Raw genomic sequence first — 17476 nt, forward strand, 5'->3', positions numbered from 1 at the left:
GACCTTATGACAACAGGCTGAGAGCCATAAGTTTATCAGGGGTGACCACCAGTTTCTGGGGGAACGTTTGTTCACCAGAGCACCCCACGGGATGACGAGGTCAAACGGTCATAAACTACTGCAAGACCGTTTGAGACTGGACATAAGGAAGAATTTTTTTTTTTTTTTTTTTTTACTGTCCGAACCCCCAAGGTCTGGAACAGCCTGTCATCAGAGGTGGTTCAAGCACCTACACTGAACACCTTCAAGATGCTTATCTTGCTGGGGTCCTATGACCCCAGCTGACTTCCTGCCCTTCAGGCAGGGGGCTGGATTCAACCATCTTCTGAGGTCCCTTCCAGCCCTAATGTCTATAAAACCTATTAGTTTTATTCTTTTCCTCACCTTCCTTTAACATATGCATTATTGCTAACATTACTGTTAACATATTGAAAACATTATTATTGTTATTCAGATTTACATCCCAAGTAATCCAGTATGGTTCAGAGTAGCTTACAGTAATAAAAATTATCAAAATAAGAATATGCATACATCAGCACTTTTAGTGACCGAAGAAAATTACTGCAGTTACTTCTAAGCTTAATACCTCCCTTTGACATAACCCTCTACACACTATTTCATTAGTTCTTAACACTGCCTATGTACAAAATGCATAGCAGAGCTGTTTTATATAAAATAATTACAGTACACAACTTACCTGCTGCAAACTAAGAATAAGTGTCTTTGCGCACTGGATTTTGTCTATCTGCCTTGTTTTACTCATTGTTTCTTTGATAATATCTCCATAGTCGTTGTAATACTAGAAGAAAGCCATGAAAAAGTTGAACTTTAGACAACAGTAAAACGTATTTAACTGCACAGCACTTTAGAAGAGAACAATGAATTAAGTACTCTCACGTACTTTCTAAGTACTAAGCATTTTTTCACCATTTGTTATCAAAATTATAAACTAAAAACTTCCCAAAAAGTACGGAAAAATTTCAGAAGCTTTCCACTTCCTTCATACTTTGGTTAATGTCAGTCATTTTTATACAGAGGCAGAATGGCTACTTAGTTTCAAGGCTGACCCTGAATCACATCTGTAAAATACACACTTAATAGCTGTACTGACTTTTGGGAAGAGATCCCATTAGCTGTTAAGACAAAAGGGGTATCCATCCTGCACTTCCACATGAGACCAACCTAGCCTCCACAGCCTTATCCTTTTAACTTGACTGCATTATGGGCTACTTGCAGACATAAAACAAAATAAAAACAAAAAAACTTCACATGCTTTAATAGAAGTAGCAGCATGTTAGTTCGACCCACCTCCACAGCATCTGTACAAACTGGGCGCTTCAACGGGGCTTTTTGGTGCTTATCTAAAACTGATTCAATCAGCTACTAGATAAAAGCTCCGAAAAAGCCCCACTTAAGCGCCTGATCTATACACATGTCAGGTGAGCTGGATCCACCTAATGCACTGCCTCTTCTGGGCATGCGCTGGGCTCAGCATGGGAACGCAACAAGTTTCAGGTGAAGTGCCAGTTGTTTTTTTCTTTTAACATCTGCAAGCAGCATGATACTCAAATAGAGCAGCATGGAATATCTAACATCTGTTTACAAACCTGGAGCAAAGATTTCATTATGCCCCAACAATAAAATTCTAGATTAACGTGAGACTGGATACCTACAAGAAAGATATTTCCTGCTGAATTAAGGCGTGATAAGTTTAATCAGAAATATTTCTATCTGGTAGGAAAAGTCTCTCTCTCCCCCCAATGCAATGAGTTTCCCCTTATATAAAACATCAAGGAAAAAAAAGCATCCTAGAATGGAATTCATGTGAAAAACCATCATATTTCTCGGTGTTTGAATCTGAGTCATAATCTAATTGGTTTCTATACACCTAAACAAGCTGAAAAAGCCAGCTAACTTTCCATACTGAAATAAGGAGAAAAATATATTATACAACAGGAAGGGAAAATAAATATACTAAATATGGTTAAAACTCAATTTTACTGAATTTTTTATATGCTGAAAGGAAAGCATAATCTGTCAAAATGAATTTTTCCCCACATGAAAAATATTCTGGCAAGTAGTAATTATTTTGGCTTTAAAATCACTTTCGTATAAAGGAGCCAGTATCTGGAAAGGTCTCATTCACAACTAAAATTTCTTAGACTGAAGTTTTGTTTTGTTTTTTCATAAATGTTCACCATTTTATAAAGTGCAGTCTTCAGACTTACCTTCATATATTGCTTAAAAATATCTGCAGCAGTATTCATTTCCACCACAGTATATACAATAAGTTTACAAAAAGCTGCAAGTAAGTTTCTTCTTTTGTGCAATGCTTCAATCTTGCTAGCTTCATCATCTTGCTGTCCATCTGGAAAGAATTGAAAACACTGAAATACCAGGTTATTATTTGGGGGGAGGAGGGAGTTGTTTGTCTGTGTGTGTGTTTTGAACGCAGGAATATTAACTTAGTGGTTTAACGGTTCCTAGCCTTTACCCTCTTTAAGTTAATATTAACATGAAGGAGCACAGTGTGTTCTAGTAGTCAGGACAAGTAAAATGAGTCGGGATTGAAGAGCTCTATTCTCAGCTCTGTTAGCAGAATAAAGCGGGGTATACAGTTTGTTTGGGCTGAAGTAGCAATTGCATAAACCTCTGCTACGTTTGCCATTGTGGTTAAGATTTCTGTGAAGACATAAGATTAGAACATGGCTAGAATTAAAATAACTAATTCAGACTTCTCTTGTGGCAGAATTTAACTGTTTAATGTAAGCATCTTGAAGAACTGCTCTTTCATTACCAAACTGTAAAATTGCTGAAGCCTCTTTTAGCAAGCATTAAACTGTGGTGACCTAGATATATTTCCACTAGAATTCCAACTGTATCGTTATTTCCCAGTTATTTAGCACTTGCTTTTCTTTTTCTTCTTTTCTTTCTTTTCAAGAATAGAAAAGAAAATTAGACTATGTTGCACTTAAAAAACAATGCTTTAGAGCCCTCTGAGTAGCCTTCTTTAAGCTTCGTGGAATTCTGTGAAAACTCCTTTAATTGCGGTTACTTGAGACCAAACAGAAAAGGCATTATCATACCCACCTGTGGCTATCTAGTCTCCATTCTGAACCCTTATTAACCTAATCATTTTCTCTGTAAAATATTTATTAGTATTACTACAAGTGTATCCAAGAGAACCAAAGATAGCAGGTAATGAGCAAACTATAAAGGTAACTGTAAAAGTTTCAATATGCTTTAAGACACGGGATAACTGAAGCGCACATATTAATTTGGCCAAGGCTGATTAATTAACCCATTAAGTTGTCCTAAATTTTACGTAGTGTAGTTAACTTGTAAAAATTGTTACCACAGGAGGTTGTAGAAGCAGAAAGTATACACCTCGTTTAAAAAGGGATTATATGAGTGTTGTTAAAGATCCAGCCTATGTGCCAGATCCAGGCCGTGGAGCTCCATCACCCAGAGCAGCACCTGGGTCCAAGCTGACTCACATGGCACCTGCTCCCAGACTTGCGCTAAATGCAGCACCTGCCTTAACTTAAACCAACAATAGCTGGTGCCACAGAAGGTATGAGGAGGAATAAATCACCTAGACAAGCCCTCAAAAACACCTACTTGCCACTGCCAAAGAAAGAGCACTGAGCTTTAGTCTTAGGCCATGCGCAGACGAAATGAGGGGCATGTGCGTATGACATTTTAAAGCAGGTTAAATGCTTTTGCACTGCTTTAACCGTGTTGGTGTTTGCATGCGTCTGCGGCATATTGTGCCGCTGCAGCAAATTCAGCAGCATAATGTGCCTTAAATGACTTGGGACGCAGCCCTACAGCCACGGAGCGAAACACTGGGCTCTGTGCAGCTCGGAAGCCCTGCAGGCAGCCTGGCAGCAGCACAGGAAGACAGGCTCCACCCAAGATATTTTTTTCCCCCCCCCCCGAAGCCTGCCTGAGCCGCACAGGGGCCCGGTGCTTCCCTCCGCAGCTGCAGTCCTCCCCAGGACTGCCCGAGCTGGGTGCCTGCAGGCAGGGCCACCACAGAGAGAGGGAGCACCACTCCACCCCAGCCCAGGGACCACTGTCCACCAGCAGCTCGCCTGCCTATCCCGACCGCCAGAGAGGCAGGTAAGTTCAGGTGTGCGCACAACATGGTGGCTTAAAGGGCCTAACCTGAAGTGGTATTTTTAAAAACCTACTGCTTCAATTTAGCAGCCCCAGTTCATCTACATGTACCCTTAGGTTCTAGGATAACCAGTAAATCCTTCAGAGACCAAAAGAAAAGAACTGTCAAACAGGTTTCTCAGCTTTTTAAGAAGAACAATTTTACAAGATTTATATATAGACTCATTCCTGGAATGGGAATTACACTTAGAGTGACTTAAAGATTTCAGTCTGCGGGGTAGGGGACAACATGCACGTTGCTCTTCACACTGATTTTCTACCCCTCCCGCTAGTCTAATTTTAAGCATCTGAAAGGATGAAATATATGCTTCTTCTCTTTCACAGTCTAACAAGTCTGACTGAAATGTTTTCCTCGATATTATGTGTAATTTTTCTCTTCCAACGTTAAAGACCAAGACTCTTATATCACACTGAATAACTTCCTTCCATCTATGGGTTTTCGTATTTGAATACCAACGACCTAATGAGCTAACAGAAGTGTTCTTTCATTTAAAGACATGCATAAAGGCAATTAGAAACATGGACGCAACACAAGCGTGAAGCTAATATCCACAAGACAAGTGTAAGTATGCTCCTTTCATCCCGTCCCCTGCCCTGTACCCACCAATCTGAATTTCTACATTGCCTCCAACTGTGTTAGGAGGCCCCATAGAGAAAATGTGCCCCATCCACTTGCCTTTCCTCTAAGCTTGCCAAAGTCTGGGAAAAATGCAATAGATATGTTTGGTATGTACCACTGACACTCAAGTTCAGGTACAGCCACTGGCATGCACCTAGCCCATGCTCTAATGGTGACTACACATTTGTTTTTTTGGCATTTGACTCATGCAGTGTTGGAATAAGTGGGTGAGGTTGTTTTTACAGCATCATTCCCAAGAGTCAGAGGCAGTGTAGACCTGCCACAGAAATGCAACTCGTCAGGGCAGAGGGCAGTAAATGTACATGAGCACACAAGCCAGAACAATATGGATATGAACAGAAAGTGAGACCACACAGATGCACACACCTGCACTATTGTTGTCATCATCCTGGTCAATGAAGACATGATCTAAAATAAAGCTTAGCAGTTCAGACTGCAACGAAGAATCAGGAGTGTAAACAAGTGGCTCTAGCATGTCTCTTCCTCCTGTCATAATCTGATGGCTGAAAATCATCAACACATCACAGAGAATTGTGAAAGCCTGTTAAAAAAAAAAAAAAAAAAAAAAAAAAAAGAGACAGACGCATTCTAAATTTCTTCACAAACTAAATTCAATTTTCCAATGTATTTAAAAGACAAGCAGATGCTAAAGTTTCCATAGCAGAAATTATTTGAAGTTCAAAGCTTAACCCTGCACACCATGGAACAGGTTAACTGACATTCAATGGTACTAATCATGTAAACAAAAAGGTTTCTTCATATACGCTTGCTGCATTCGGATAAGACTCGGATAAGGACGCTGCCAGAGACATCTGTCAAAATATACTTGTAAGATTTTGCGTGAAAGTTTAGAATTTAACTTAGTAGAAGTTCTAGCTGAAAGATATGATTAACACCTTGTAAAGGAAACAACAAAGTAGGAAAATGTAAAAAAAAGGTCCTCGTTGCTATCGGCAAATATACGCAACTTTCTTTAGAGGAAGTAAGTCCCTGAATACTTACTATGTACCCTTATTAATTTCTCCATTTGCCTGGACCTTTTACACAGCCGCTGGGGGAAAAATAGAACCTGTTCTTTTGCATGTGGTTCATTTGTTACACTTCTGTACAAATGGAGAAGAAAATAGCATCCTTCCAGGTCATGGCCTTTCTAATCCCAGTCTCCCCACTCAGCCAGTCCCAGGATGCCTCCGCTCACCCCACCACCTGTGTCTTGTCTGTGTCAGCGGCGAGGGAAGATTGAGGCACCAACACCCAAAGTAGGAAGACTGCAGGGTTGCCTCTTAAAGATGGGGGGAGATGCAGATCTTCTAGGACAAGAGTATCAATGGAATCTCCTTTCTTGGATTCCTCCAAGGAGGATAAAAATCATGAATTATTAGTGGAGAAAACCTTAAAAAATTACTTTGTGAACATACCACTAGGATTTGACACAAATTTAAAAGCAAATGCTTTAAAAGCAAATAATCTGCTCTAAAGCCACGATCAATCCAATCAACCAAACAAAGCATCAAGTTAACAAACAGCCAAATTCATCTTCTGGAGAGTTGTTTTAAGCACACATACTCGTCAGACCAGATCCAAAACATTCACAACCCCAAAATCTAATTACTTTTAATTGCATTTGACCTATTAAATAAAAAGTTAATTCTGAAGTAACCAAAGTGCTTCCCGTCTGGGTGTGCACATACTTCATATGCTTGAGCTGTTTTGTTTTGTTTTTTACTGCAGTGCATGCACTGCATATACCCCCCACCAAGGACATTTAAGGGTGGAGCAGACTTATTACACAAGAGCATCTTCTCAACTATGAACCTAAGAGTGCAGAGATCTGAGAAAGACAGGATGGGAGAGAGGGATGCAGAATGCGCATATGCACAGTACATCTGACAGAACCAGTTATTCTAAAGTTAAGTAACATTCACGTGATTGCCCATGTGCTACTCCACCACGGTGAACTCCAAAATAACAGTCTCTTGAAGTGAAACCTCAGTCTTAGGAGAGTGACATGCCTTTGTCCATACAGTTTCTGAAGTTTATGGACTGGATTATGTATACAATCATTTGTGAATGTGTGACTAAGGCTTGAGGGGACTGTTTTACAGAGAACACAGAAAAGGGTATCCATGCTAACCACTGCAAGGTATCCTTTTAGCCAAGGTGGTCAGAGTTCCACCTAAACCAACAGTTCATTCAACCTTTAAATAATTCTCAGTTTCACTCACTCAGGACCCAGACACACACTTTGTGCCCTGAATACGAGATGTATGCTGGCCTTCTACTTGCATGGGACAAAATCATGCAAGTCTGCTTGGGTTTTAACAGTGTATTTTTAATGGTCTTAGGATGAATTCTTGAACATGTCATTTCTTGTCTTCATCAACAGAAATTCACTTGGAAAATCTCTGTAAAAAACAGTCCCAGCCCCTCTGCACCCCACGCCCCATCCTCTCAGATCAAGACGCTGAGATGATCCACACTCCATGAAGTAGAAGAATCTCAGGTCTGAACATAGGATATATTTTTCACCCAAGATAAAAGATCCAAATTTGTTATTAGTGCTTTTGGGTTTTCTTGAGGTGCGTGCAAGATGTCCTGGCCGTGAGGCTGATTACAACAATTTGCCCGAGAGGCAAACACATCCCTATCTTCACGGGTTTGGAAGGTGAAGAATTTGCAGACAGAACAATTCCCCAAATCCATGACTTTCCAGGCAGTAGAGCCACCAAGATCAAGCATTCATTCTGTGTGCATCATATACCTATGCTGGCAACACCAGAATCACTTTTTTTTTTTAAACAGCTTTAAAAGTATTATGAAAAAGTACAGCTGAGGACAGTCACTAACCTGCTCTTTGACAGCACTGTTTACATTGGTCAGATAGTGCTGACAGATTTGGCAGAACACCCTCATCTGCTTCTTTAAACGTAAAAGGTCCTCCTTTAAAATAAAGCATTTTATAGAGTAATTAAACAGATGAAGTTTTACATTTTTAATGAAGAATATTATATGCTTTCCCAGAAATCTATATTTACATAAAATGCTCAATAAAAATAAATACAAAAAAAATGAAATAGAAATTGTGCTTTCTATTTTGCCAAGAAAGTTTTTCAGAATTTTGTCTAATATATCTGATAGTCTGAAGTATCATTAGAAAAAGGAAACAGACAATATAATGTCTCATTTGACAACTTTCAGCAAGGAGTCAGAGGATTATTCAACTTCTGTTAACTTTAAAAGAATTCTTTTGGTTCCTCTCCATTAATTCAACAGAGCATACATTTTTGGATAAAGGTTTAATGTATTTGTGGCAACACAATAAAAGAAAACCCAATACAACGCAATTCCAACATGACAGCACTAACCAACCCAAAAGTTTATACCCCCCCCCCAACTGCTGCCCTGTGCAAGAATTCCAGAAGGCTTTAAAGAAGGGTCAGTGCTCTCAATCATGATTTGGGGCAGCATACCCAGCACCTCTCCTCTTCATGCAGCAACCAGGGGGGTTAAAAAATTCCTAGCATGCTGTAGTTTCTAACAGGAAATTTATCTTGCAGAATTCCATGAAAACTAATTTTCTATCAGATAACTGAGGAATGGCCCCGTGGTTAAGTGCAAGTATCTAAATTGCTAACCCAATGGTAGCAAGACATACCTTTGTGGAGCTGCTTTCACTAATTTTTGCTAGCTGCCAAAGGATTACATAGTGAGTACACTGCAGTGCATGAATAACAATCTGTAATTAAAGACAGAAGAGAGTTAGACAAATACACCAGTAAGGACAGTGACAAGCCATAGTCACTGATGAACTTAAATTCACATTTTAATTACAAACCTGTTCAGGCATGTCTCCGTTTTCAATCCCAGTTTTCAATAACTTGTAGTTGCAACCAAACAAGTCCCATCTTGACAAGTCATGAGCACTGGCAACAGGAGAAAAAAAACACACAAAATGTAACAAAATGAATAGCTATTTTTACACTAATTCTGGAATCTGATGTTTATTGCTTTCAAGTGTCCTCATGAAAAACACAGAAAAAAAATCAGTTTAACTTGCCAGTAAGTTATAAGTACACTTTTGTAAAAATATAGCTGTAAATACAATCGATTCATCTTCTATTCGAGGTCTGCCAGCATCATACATATCTGCATGTTATCTACACAGAAGTTCCACACAAAATTATAACGTGATCAATTTAATACACCAGCATACGAGCGCAAAAAGTAAGATTTTCAGCATACATTTCACTTACTTGTGAAAAGCAGTGATTCTTTTTAATGTTGACAGGACCTGATAAGCATCATCTTCATCAGGTTCTTCCCCCTGTAATTTATATACAAGGAAGTTTTCAGCAAAGCTAGCAACGTCAATATGAAGAAACCAACATTTCTGAATGATTTCAAAGACATACATACATACATATGCTAGAAGTTCAGTTACATGATACAGAACACCTACGATATGGTCTAAGAGTTATCAATTTTCTTATTTCAGGGAAACTAGTAACCAGATAAAGTTATTTCAGTTTGCCACATGAAGTGTTAGCCTAACTGGACAGAAGTATGCTCTAGCGGAGTTTCAATTTTCTCTGCAGAGTCCAGCAGAGGCCACTGTCAGATAATAGATACTGGAGCAGATAGCTCATTGGTCAATATTGATACAGCAAGTATTTCAACCTAGGCAAAAAACGCACAGAAAACTTGTCGATTAAACCTTTTAGCAACACACCCTGATTCACCCCTGAAAAGTTCCATGGGCCAACCTAAAACCTGTATATCCCTCGCATGGCAATTCACACAAACGGTTAATTACAAATGGTCAGGCACTAGGCAGCTTCAGTTACCAAAACAGGCAGGGTACAGACACTTGTTTCTACTGGGTAAAATTTCTCAGAAAATTTCCCTGATAAAAATCCTTCTAGGAAGAGCGAGCAGAACAGATATGTAGTATGCAGCCACCCACTCTCTCATGCTCTTCATGCCATCCCAACAGGGTGGGGAGGAGCAGTCTTCAGGAGCAGAGTACTGGGGGAAAGCTCCCAGTCCCTCCCCCAAGCAGAGCAGTATCTGGCTTAAGGAAGAGGCAGGGAACAGAGGTGGCTGCTCTCCTCTCCCGACTGGACTGAAAGGAAGGGAAATGAGGCGCAGCCCATTGCCCTTTCCCCAAGACAGGGGCCTGTGCCGTGCTGCTTTCCTCACCACCCAGACCAGGGAAGCAAAGAGAAGCAGTGGTGCAAAGGCTTTCTCCACTGTACTCCCAGTCTCAGGAAGCAGTGGTGCAAACCCTCGCCTGTCTCTTACTCCTGAGACCCAGGTGAGAGAAGCAGGCAGGGGTCTTGCAGCACAGCTCCTTCTGCTCAACTTCCAGTGTGGGGAGCTGAGTAGACAGAGCAATGGGGCAAACCCCCTGCCCACTCCACCTACCTTGGACTCCAGTATGAGGATGGGCAGGGGCTCTGACTCACTACCCCAGGAAGAGCCTCCCTGAGCCCATTTCCCTGTTCGTTGGCTTCCCCTTCCCTCTCCTGCCACAGAGCTGTGTGGTGGAGGCAGAGATTTAAAAGGCTAGCCATGCTTAGAGAAGCTCTCCCCACCCAGACTGAGCAGCAGGGAGTGGGGAACAGGAAGTCAGAAAGGGAAAGAGATGCTTCTTGCACTCAGCAACTGGCAAAGCCCCTGCAGCCTCCTCGCACTGAGTACTCTGGCTTGAGAATCAGGCTCCCTGCCGCTCAGTTCCCAGTGCCCAGCAGCCAAGTGGAGGAAACAATGTGGCAAAGTTTTTCACGCTAGGAACTTGTGTGAGAAGCAAGGGGAGAGCTGGTAGCTGTTCCTCCCCTCCCAAGTCTACAAGAGAGGCAGAAGCAGCTGGTTCCCATGCCATCTCAAGACTGGGATCACCCCAGTCTCAAGGCGGCACAGGAGCCTTTTTCCCTAACACCCAAGGGGAGTGAACCTGGGAGAAAGAGTAGACACTCAGCCTCTCAGGAGAAATTCTCCTTGTAATGACTTAACCTTGGTTATTCCAGGGTTGTATTTCTCCTGGAGTGGCCACTTTAGCTCTGGGGGAATAAAAAAAAAGCCTGAATGTCTGCACACATCTGGTTTCCACCAGAACAGCGATTCTCCTGGTAGAAACTGGACATCTATATGTAGCCTTTGCTTTAAAGCAGCAGAATCAAGGAGGAAAAATGGTCTCACTTCAGAGAATTATAAAACAACAAGAACAATTAAGTAGTAAATAGTAGTACTTTGCCCTCTAGCTTTCCTTAGAATGCAAGTTAATTGGAGTTGTATGCATGTTTCCTGCCTGCTTCCATGACATAGGCACAAACATTTGGGACTCTAAGGGCGTGTCCAGATGAGGGTGAACGTGTGGTATGCAGTGCTGCAGAGATGTCTGTAATACTGCATGCACCGCATGTGCAGGCGTTCCTTGCACTGCCAATTTGAGGGGTGGGGGGGGCGCGTGTTCCTGACACAGACATCCCAGATTAAAAAAAAAAACGATACCTAAAGATACCAGGGTAGGACATGTGGCAGCAGCACGTGCCATCCAGAACTGGAGCTGCCAATCAGGCTCCCTGCTGTAGAATCACCGCAGCTGCAGCTCTAGGAGCTCAGGGAAGACTGCTGGGGCCAGCACAGTTGCTGAGCACACATGGCACAGATGTTCCCACCCATGGGAATACATCCTAAGAGGGTAAACAGGGGTGCAGGAAGGATCCTACAGCATAGCTTCATGAGCTAACCAGACAGTAGAACAGTGGTGAGGACTCCGAAGTAAGAGCCATTGGCCACTGAAGTTCTTCTCATCGTTAGCACACGCCAGAAATAAAAACTGAAAAAGACTGACTTAAGAGCCTAGCTTATATTTTCAAGGATGGGATTTTGTCATCATGTTATATGGCTGCATTTCTGTGGTGGTGATTGAAACACTTCTGAAAAATAACTCTATTCTGTTCTTTTCTCTTTTAAAACACCAAAAGAAATGGAACTCCCACCACTTCTCTTGGGAAACAATTCCAGTATTTTATACATCCTTCCAGTGCTCCACCATAGTTTTCAATACCGTAACTAATACACTGATGCCTCTTGTGTTTACCTCCCACTATTATTTGAACAACAGTGGAATAGGATCATTATGTAAACATAGAAATGAGCGGAAAAAAGTGATTTTAGGCTTAATGTATTATAAGCAATTTATTAAAAAACAAATAAAAAAGACCACGTACAACAATCATATAATGCATGGATGTCTGTTACTAGAGCTGCTTGCAAAGACTGTAAATTTTGGAACGTGGTCATTTAAAAATTACACTTTATATAAAATGAAGTGATAAAATAACTTGCATTTAGAAAAAAAAAAAAAAATCAAACAAAAAAACCCCTTTAAGCAGCCTGTAACCCCACCAATACTTTAATTATAGTAGAAGAGTAGGCAGAAATACCTGTAACTTAATATCATACAAACTGGCTTGGTTTGCTTCAAGTTGTAGTCACTAAATATTCATCTCTTCAAGTTATATGGTGATGATGTAATTACTTTTCAAGTTTCTGTTTCCCAGTTGGAGGGAATATAATTACCCTTACTTGACAGTTCATGCAATAAGGCAGCAAGGACAGAAATGGTTAATCTTGTTAATCTGAAGTCAGGACAGAGTGGCACCTCAGAGACTAACTGGTTCAGAGAGGCATGAGCTTTTTATGGCAGCAACACAGCATTTGTGGAAGTAGGCTGTGAGAGCCCATTCCTTTTTGAATGAGTTATTCTTTAAGGTGTCACTCTGCCCAACTTTCTACCAGTAAGGCAACAAGAAAGTGGAGGTGTTAAAAGACTAGAAAATAAGGGTCATACATATTACATACCTCTTGCAGGAAGTCTTCAAGAAGTCTATTAAACTTGTCTGCCAATTCATCTATTAACTGACTTCTTGCAATATCAACTCTGTTAAAGATAGTGAACTCTTCATTACAGAGTGCGTGGTATGTTTTAGAACACGCTTCCAAAACATCTGTATCTGTGTGCTTCTCTACAATATCCCGGATCTGTCGCAGTAAGGCATCCAGATGCTACAAAAGTAAAATCACAACTTTATAAAAGGCTCATTAAAATAATGTTCCAATTGTAGCAGCAAGATTTTTATGCTGGTTTATTACTTCTATGATTGTATCATATAAAACATAAAGCACTGTTCTACACAACTTTAGAGTAGGAGCAATCTGCATCAGTATGCAAATTAAGTTGGAACTTGGTGAAGACTACAAGTTTAACATATGCAAAACTCAACACTGCTGAATACACAGCACTGGAGCTGGAGTTACAGTTCCTGAAGAATGAAGCTTGGAGAAAAAATTGAGGCCCTTAGTTGGGAAGAAGAAAGAATTCTGTGCCTGGCTCTTTTCTTCTTCTCTCCTAAGTTATCAAGATGTGGGGTAATTGAGAGGTTATGCTCAAGAGCAGAACAGTGAGCAACCACTTGCCATGCCACAGCAGAATTGAACTGATCTGCTCCCTACGTATCTGGACTATCAGCAGCAGAAAGCGGCATTTATTTCTCAGGCAAGACAGGTTTGGTCTTGCTTCCCTATTCTTGAAGAGTCTTTTGTGAAGTGAGTAACGTGCAGAGTAGCTTTCTGCTATACAACCCTACACAGTAAGAGTGCTCATATTTTTAAGAAAATGGTCAATTTGTTTCCCTTTCTGCAGCCTCAACATAAAAAATGAATTGGGTGGTAAGGCAGAACTGCCCTGTCACTTACACCACCAGTTAGGTATCTGCAAAGGCACGTGAAGTGTGAATATGGTTCCAATGGCTGCCACTATTGAAAAGAACCAGTATTGCACAAGGCTGAGTCATATACCTTAGGTATAACCCATATTTGTGAAGGAGGAGGAGAAATCGCTCCAAACAACACTAGTAAAACTTTCAACTACGGAACTATACACATATCTCTTATATGCCATTCTGATGTTCTATTAAGTATTTGCACTGTAAGAACATTTACTCTAAAGATATTTCTCCAAAGCATGATGTTCATAGCTCAGTTCAAATTGAACAAGCTGGCTCAGACTTTTCTGCAAAGCACTACATTGTGTCACAATGCAAACAGCCCTCAAAACTCAGAAAGCCAAACCTAGGTTTTCAAAGAGTCTTGAAAAATAACCAGATAAGGGCTCATCTACACTGGTAGATACTACAGGTCTTTTACTCCATCCTTAAATTTTATTATTATGATACTTTACCTTTTCTAATCGCCCTGTTGTATAGATTTCCAAATCAAAATACTGCGGTAACTGTAACAAGTTGGTGACCTTTTCTGCATCCACAGAATACTGTCAAATTAACAAAAATAATTAATCAATCAATCAAACCGTTTCTGGGATTTTTTTTATACTTCCACTATATTATTAACTGCATAAGATCCAGGTACTATTAAAAACTATAACAAAAACAAGTTTCTAACACACAGCAGTTTGAATGACATACAGACTTTTGGAAACATACACCATTTGGCTATCGTTTTTACAATATACAACCACAAAGTCCAAATAAAATTAAACTTACTTTTGCTAATAACTGAGGAAGTGCCACTGCAAAGAGCTCTGTAATTCTTGTCCTGTCATCTAACTGCGTTTTCTTTTCCTTTGCTGTCAACACCTAAATTATTGATATAAAATTTTATAACTAAAAAAAAACCTTAGATATTACTGTTTCATATTTTTTAGGGACTTGATAAAGCATTGGAGTCTTCAAAGACTGTCTTAATCCTAACATTTAAAATGACATCCACTTAAGTCAAATTTTGAAGCAGTTAATCACTTTATTTCGGGGAGTTTCTTTACAGCAAACACCCTAAAATCTGGGCAATTAAGTTTTCCACTAGAAAATGCACGATCCATGTAATGCAACTAAGGTTGCTATTTCAATTTTCAGAGTAGTCTATGATAGTTTACCACTCAGTAGCAAAAAAATTCAGCACAAAGTCTGTCAGTGTTTATAATTTTTATACATTTTTCCTGTTTTATAAGCACAATTCAATCTTCTAATCCAAATGAATTTGTAAACGCACACTTGAACGACTAGGCAGACACACCTTTCCAACAATAGCCCATTCACTGAAATTAGTGTTCGAGATGGGTGGGGCGGGGGGGAGAACGACACGTAGCTACATGGTCACAGTCAAGGACAACTATAGGAAGTTGTGGTTTAAGTACTCCAAAAAGACCATGAACCATCTCCTTCTCCCTCATTTTGACAACACTCCTCAGGTAGAAAGCAGTATTAGCCCCTGAACAGATACTAGGGGATACATTCATTTGAAAAAACCCAAAGGAGCAAACCAAAGACCACCAGTATCTGGGGGAACGTTTGTTCACCAGAACGCCCCAAGGAATGACGAGGTGGAATGGTCAGAGACTACCGCAAGACCATTTCAGGCTGGTCATAAGAAAGAATTTCTTTACTGTCTGAGCCCCCAAGGTCTGGAACAGCCTGCCATCGGAGGTGGTTCAAGCACCTACATTGAACACCTTCAAGAGTAAATTGGATGCTTATCTTGCTGGGATCCTATGACCCCAGCTGACTTCCTGCCCTTTGGGCGGGGGCCTGGACTCAATGATCTTCCGAGGTCCCTTCCAGCCCTAATGTCTATGAAATCTATGAAACAGAAATGACTTTCAGGATTGTGGTAACAAGAGGTGTGGTTTCTCAAACAGGAGTGTAAGTATATTCAGTTTAAGAAAACGTATTAATTATTGTTACAAAGTTTAATGTGAAAACGAGGCAGCAAAGTGTTGGTTATGCATAAAATTCAGAAAAGCCATTTCTTCAGTTTCTGTAAGCAAGAACAGTTTCTTATGCCCTAAACATGTACTAGACAAAACCATTTTCATCTAGCTTATTCAAGTATTGAAACTGTTAAGAGAAGTGCAGTAGAAAGATGTGAAGACCAAAATATTGTCAACAAAATATTTAAAATACGAAATTACAGATTTAAATAGTCTCTCTGCAGCACATACCCTTTTCCCTGTTCCTCTTCCCACAGGTGGATGGCATTCAGCTGCTTGTCGAATTGTACAAAGCATTATTTCAATCAGTGCACTTTCTTGTCTATCCGTTAAAGCTGAAATTTAAGAAAAAAAAGAAAAAGATGTGCAGTCTGTCTTATTTACTATCTTGTCATAATTAGAGGAAAAGCACCAAAAACCCTACATATCAGCAAAAAATATAAACCAAAGCCCTGATCCTGCAAGACGGGTATTTTTGTGCATGTACATTAGTAGCTCTGAGGTTGAACTATAGAACCATTTTTACAGAGATCAAGAGTTACTCAAGCGTAACCAGAGTTTTGCAAGATTACCTCTTCACCCTACAAGGATCACTGGTACGGTTTGGAACAGTGGAACCTTCTAACTAGAGCACTCTCACAATCTCTGTTCCTCCTTCCACCACAGCTCCAATTACGGAGTGGCTGTCACCTCCATTCTTTCCAACACTAAACTCCGGTCCAACGTTTAAAAGAAGACTAAGAGGGGAAGGCGGACTGGGTTCGTCTTAAAAGAACTCTGGTTACATTTCATACCTCAATGGGATTCTGCTTATTCCCACTCTTGGAACTTTGGCAAATGGCAAACATAGCAAGGATGCTAAAGACTATTTCAGCAAATTGCACAGCTGATCTAGAGACCAGATCTAAAGAAAACTTCACAAGTACAAACAGAGCACCAAACAGCAACTCAACAGAACTTTAAGATGGAAAATACATGAAGTATTGAAGCAGCTGTGTCTCAATCAAGCACGTGCTTGGATCAGACATGCTTAGATCACTATAATGCATAAACTAGCCTACTTAGAAAGGCATTGCTATGTGGTAGTTAATGCTTTACCCCCCTGTACCCACCACCCCCTGTGGGACAAAATTGGAGATGATTTTCTATTGTCCTCAGACTTATTCGAACCTAAAATGAACATCCTTGTTCTGGTTTCTGAGGGAAATCCAAATGACCCTAACTATAATTTTTGTTTCAAGCTACCTGTGGATACAAGAGCTCTAGAACACAGCACAAAACGTCACAACAGAAACCTCCAGGGTACCCTAGTAATTGACCTTTAGCAATAAAGGGGTTATCCAATTTCCTCTAATGTTTTATCCGTGACAAGGCAAAATATTTGCTCTCTCAGATGCTTGTTCTCCAGACACAATCACCTGTGAGCATGTCCCCAACTCCAATCGTGGCAGAAGAAAACCTTCTTTCTTGGAGCACCTAGCTGCTTTGTCCTCTACAAGACAGTGTACTTGATGGTACAAACCCTCGGGATGGCATCCACCCCTGCTAAGGATACTGACACAAGGTGTGTTTGGAAGAACAAGAAGCCCACGGGAGAAAGATGATACAACTCTGATAGCACTGATCCTGACAGATCAGTGCTATCAGAGTTGTATCATCTTTAAACCTAAATACATGTTAAGGGTGAGGGGTGTATACACACGCACGTATGTACTCTAGCTATCCATTCTGCCGCACTGATGTTGTGCTACCCCTTAATGCTCAGATATCTCCATGCCTTAGAAAATGCTTAGGGAGAAAGCACAATGTGATGTTACAGTATGAATCTGTATTACATTCTACTTTGTAAGAGGAAAACTTTCAAG

At 40.5% G+C, this 17476-nt stretch overlaps 1 protein-coding gene and 1 long non-coding RNA gene across 2 annotated transcripts in view; one reads left to right on the plus strand and one right to left on the minus strand.

Moving 5' to 3' along the window:
* Positions 1 to 17476, minus strand: part of STAG2 (stromal antigen 2) — an 89069-nt gene that overhangs the window by 12527 nt on the left and 59066 nt on the right. The window contains exons 15-25 of the mRNA XM_019521571.1: positions 15843 to 15946; positions 14389 to 14481; positions 14067 to 14156; positions 12689 to 12892; positions 9076 to 9146; positions 8658 to 8745; positions 8478 to 8558; positions 7670 to 7762; positions 5189 to 5363; positions 2229 to 2368; positions 698 to 799 (exon numbers count right to left, since the gene is read on the minus strand). Of these exons, the coding sequence (XP_019377116.1) occupies positions 698 to 799; positions 2229 to 2368; positions 5189 to 5363; positions 7670 to 7762; positions 8478 to 8558; positions 8658 to 8745; positions 9076 to 9146; positions 12689 to 12892; positions 14067 to 14156; positions 14389 to 14481; positions 15843 to 15946 (1241 nt within the window). The remainder of the gene's footprint in view (positions 1 to 697; positions 800 to 2228; positions 2369 to 5188; positions 5364 to 7669; positions 7763 to 8477; positions 8559 to 8657; positions 8746 to 9075; positions 9147 to 12688; positions 12893 to 14066; positions 14157 to 14388; positions 14482 to 15842; positions 15947 to 17476) is intronic.
* Positions 15080 to 17476, plus strand: part of LOC109300764 — an 8218-nt gene continuing 5821 nt past the window's right edge. Inside the window, exons 1-2 of the long non-coding RNA XR_002098322.1 lie at positions 15080 to 15092; positions 15749 to 15750. This is a non-coding gene — a long non-coding RNA (uncharacterized LOC109300764). The remainder of the gene's footprint in view (positions 15093 to 15748; positions 15751 to 17476) is intronic.

This window comes from Gavialis gangeticus, unplaced genomic scaffold, assembly GCF_001723915.1.
Source record: "Gavialis gangeticus isolate Ggan-Ray unplaced genomic scaffold, GavGan_comp1, whole genome shotgun sequence".
Taxonomy (NCBI): domain Eukaryota; kingdom Metazoa; phylum Chordata; order Crocodylia; family Gavialidae; genus Gavialis; species Gavialis gangeticus.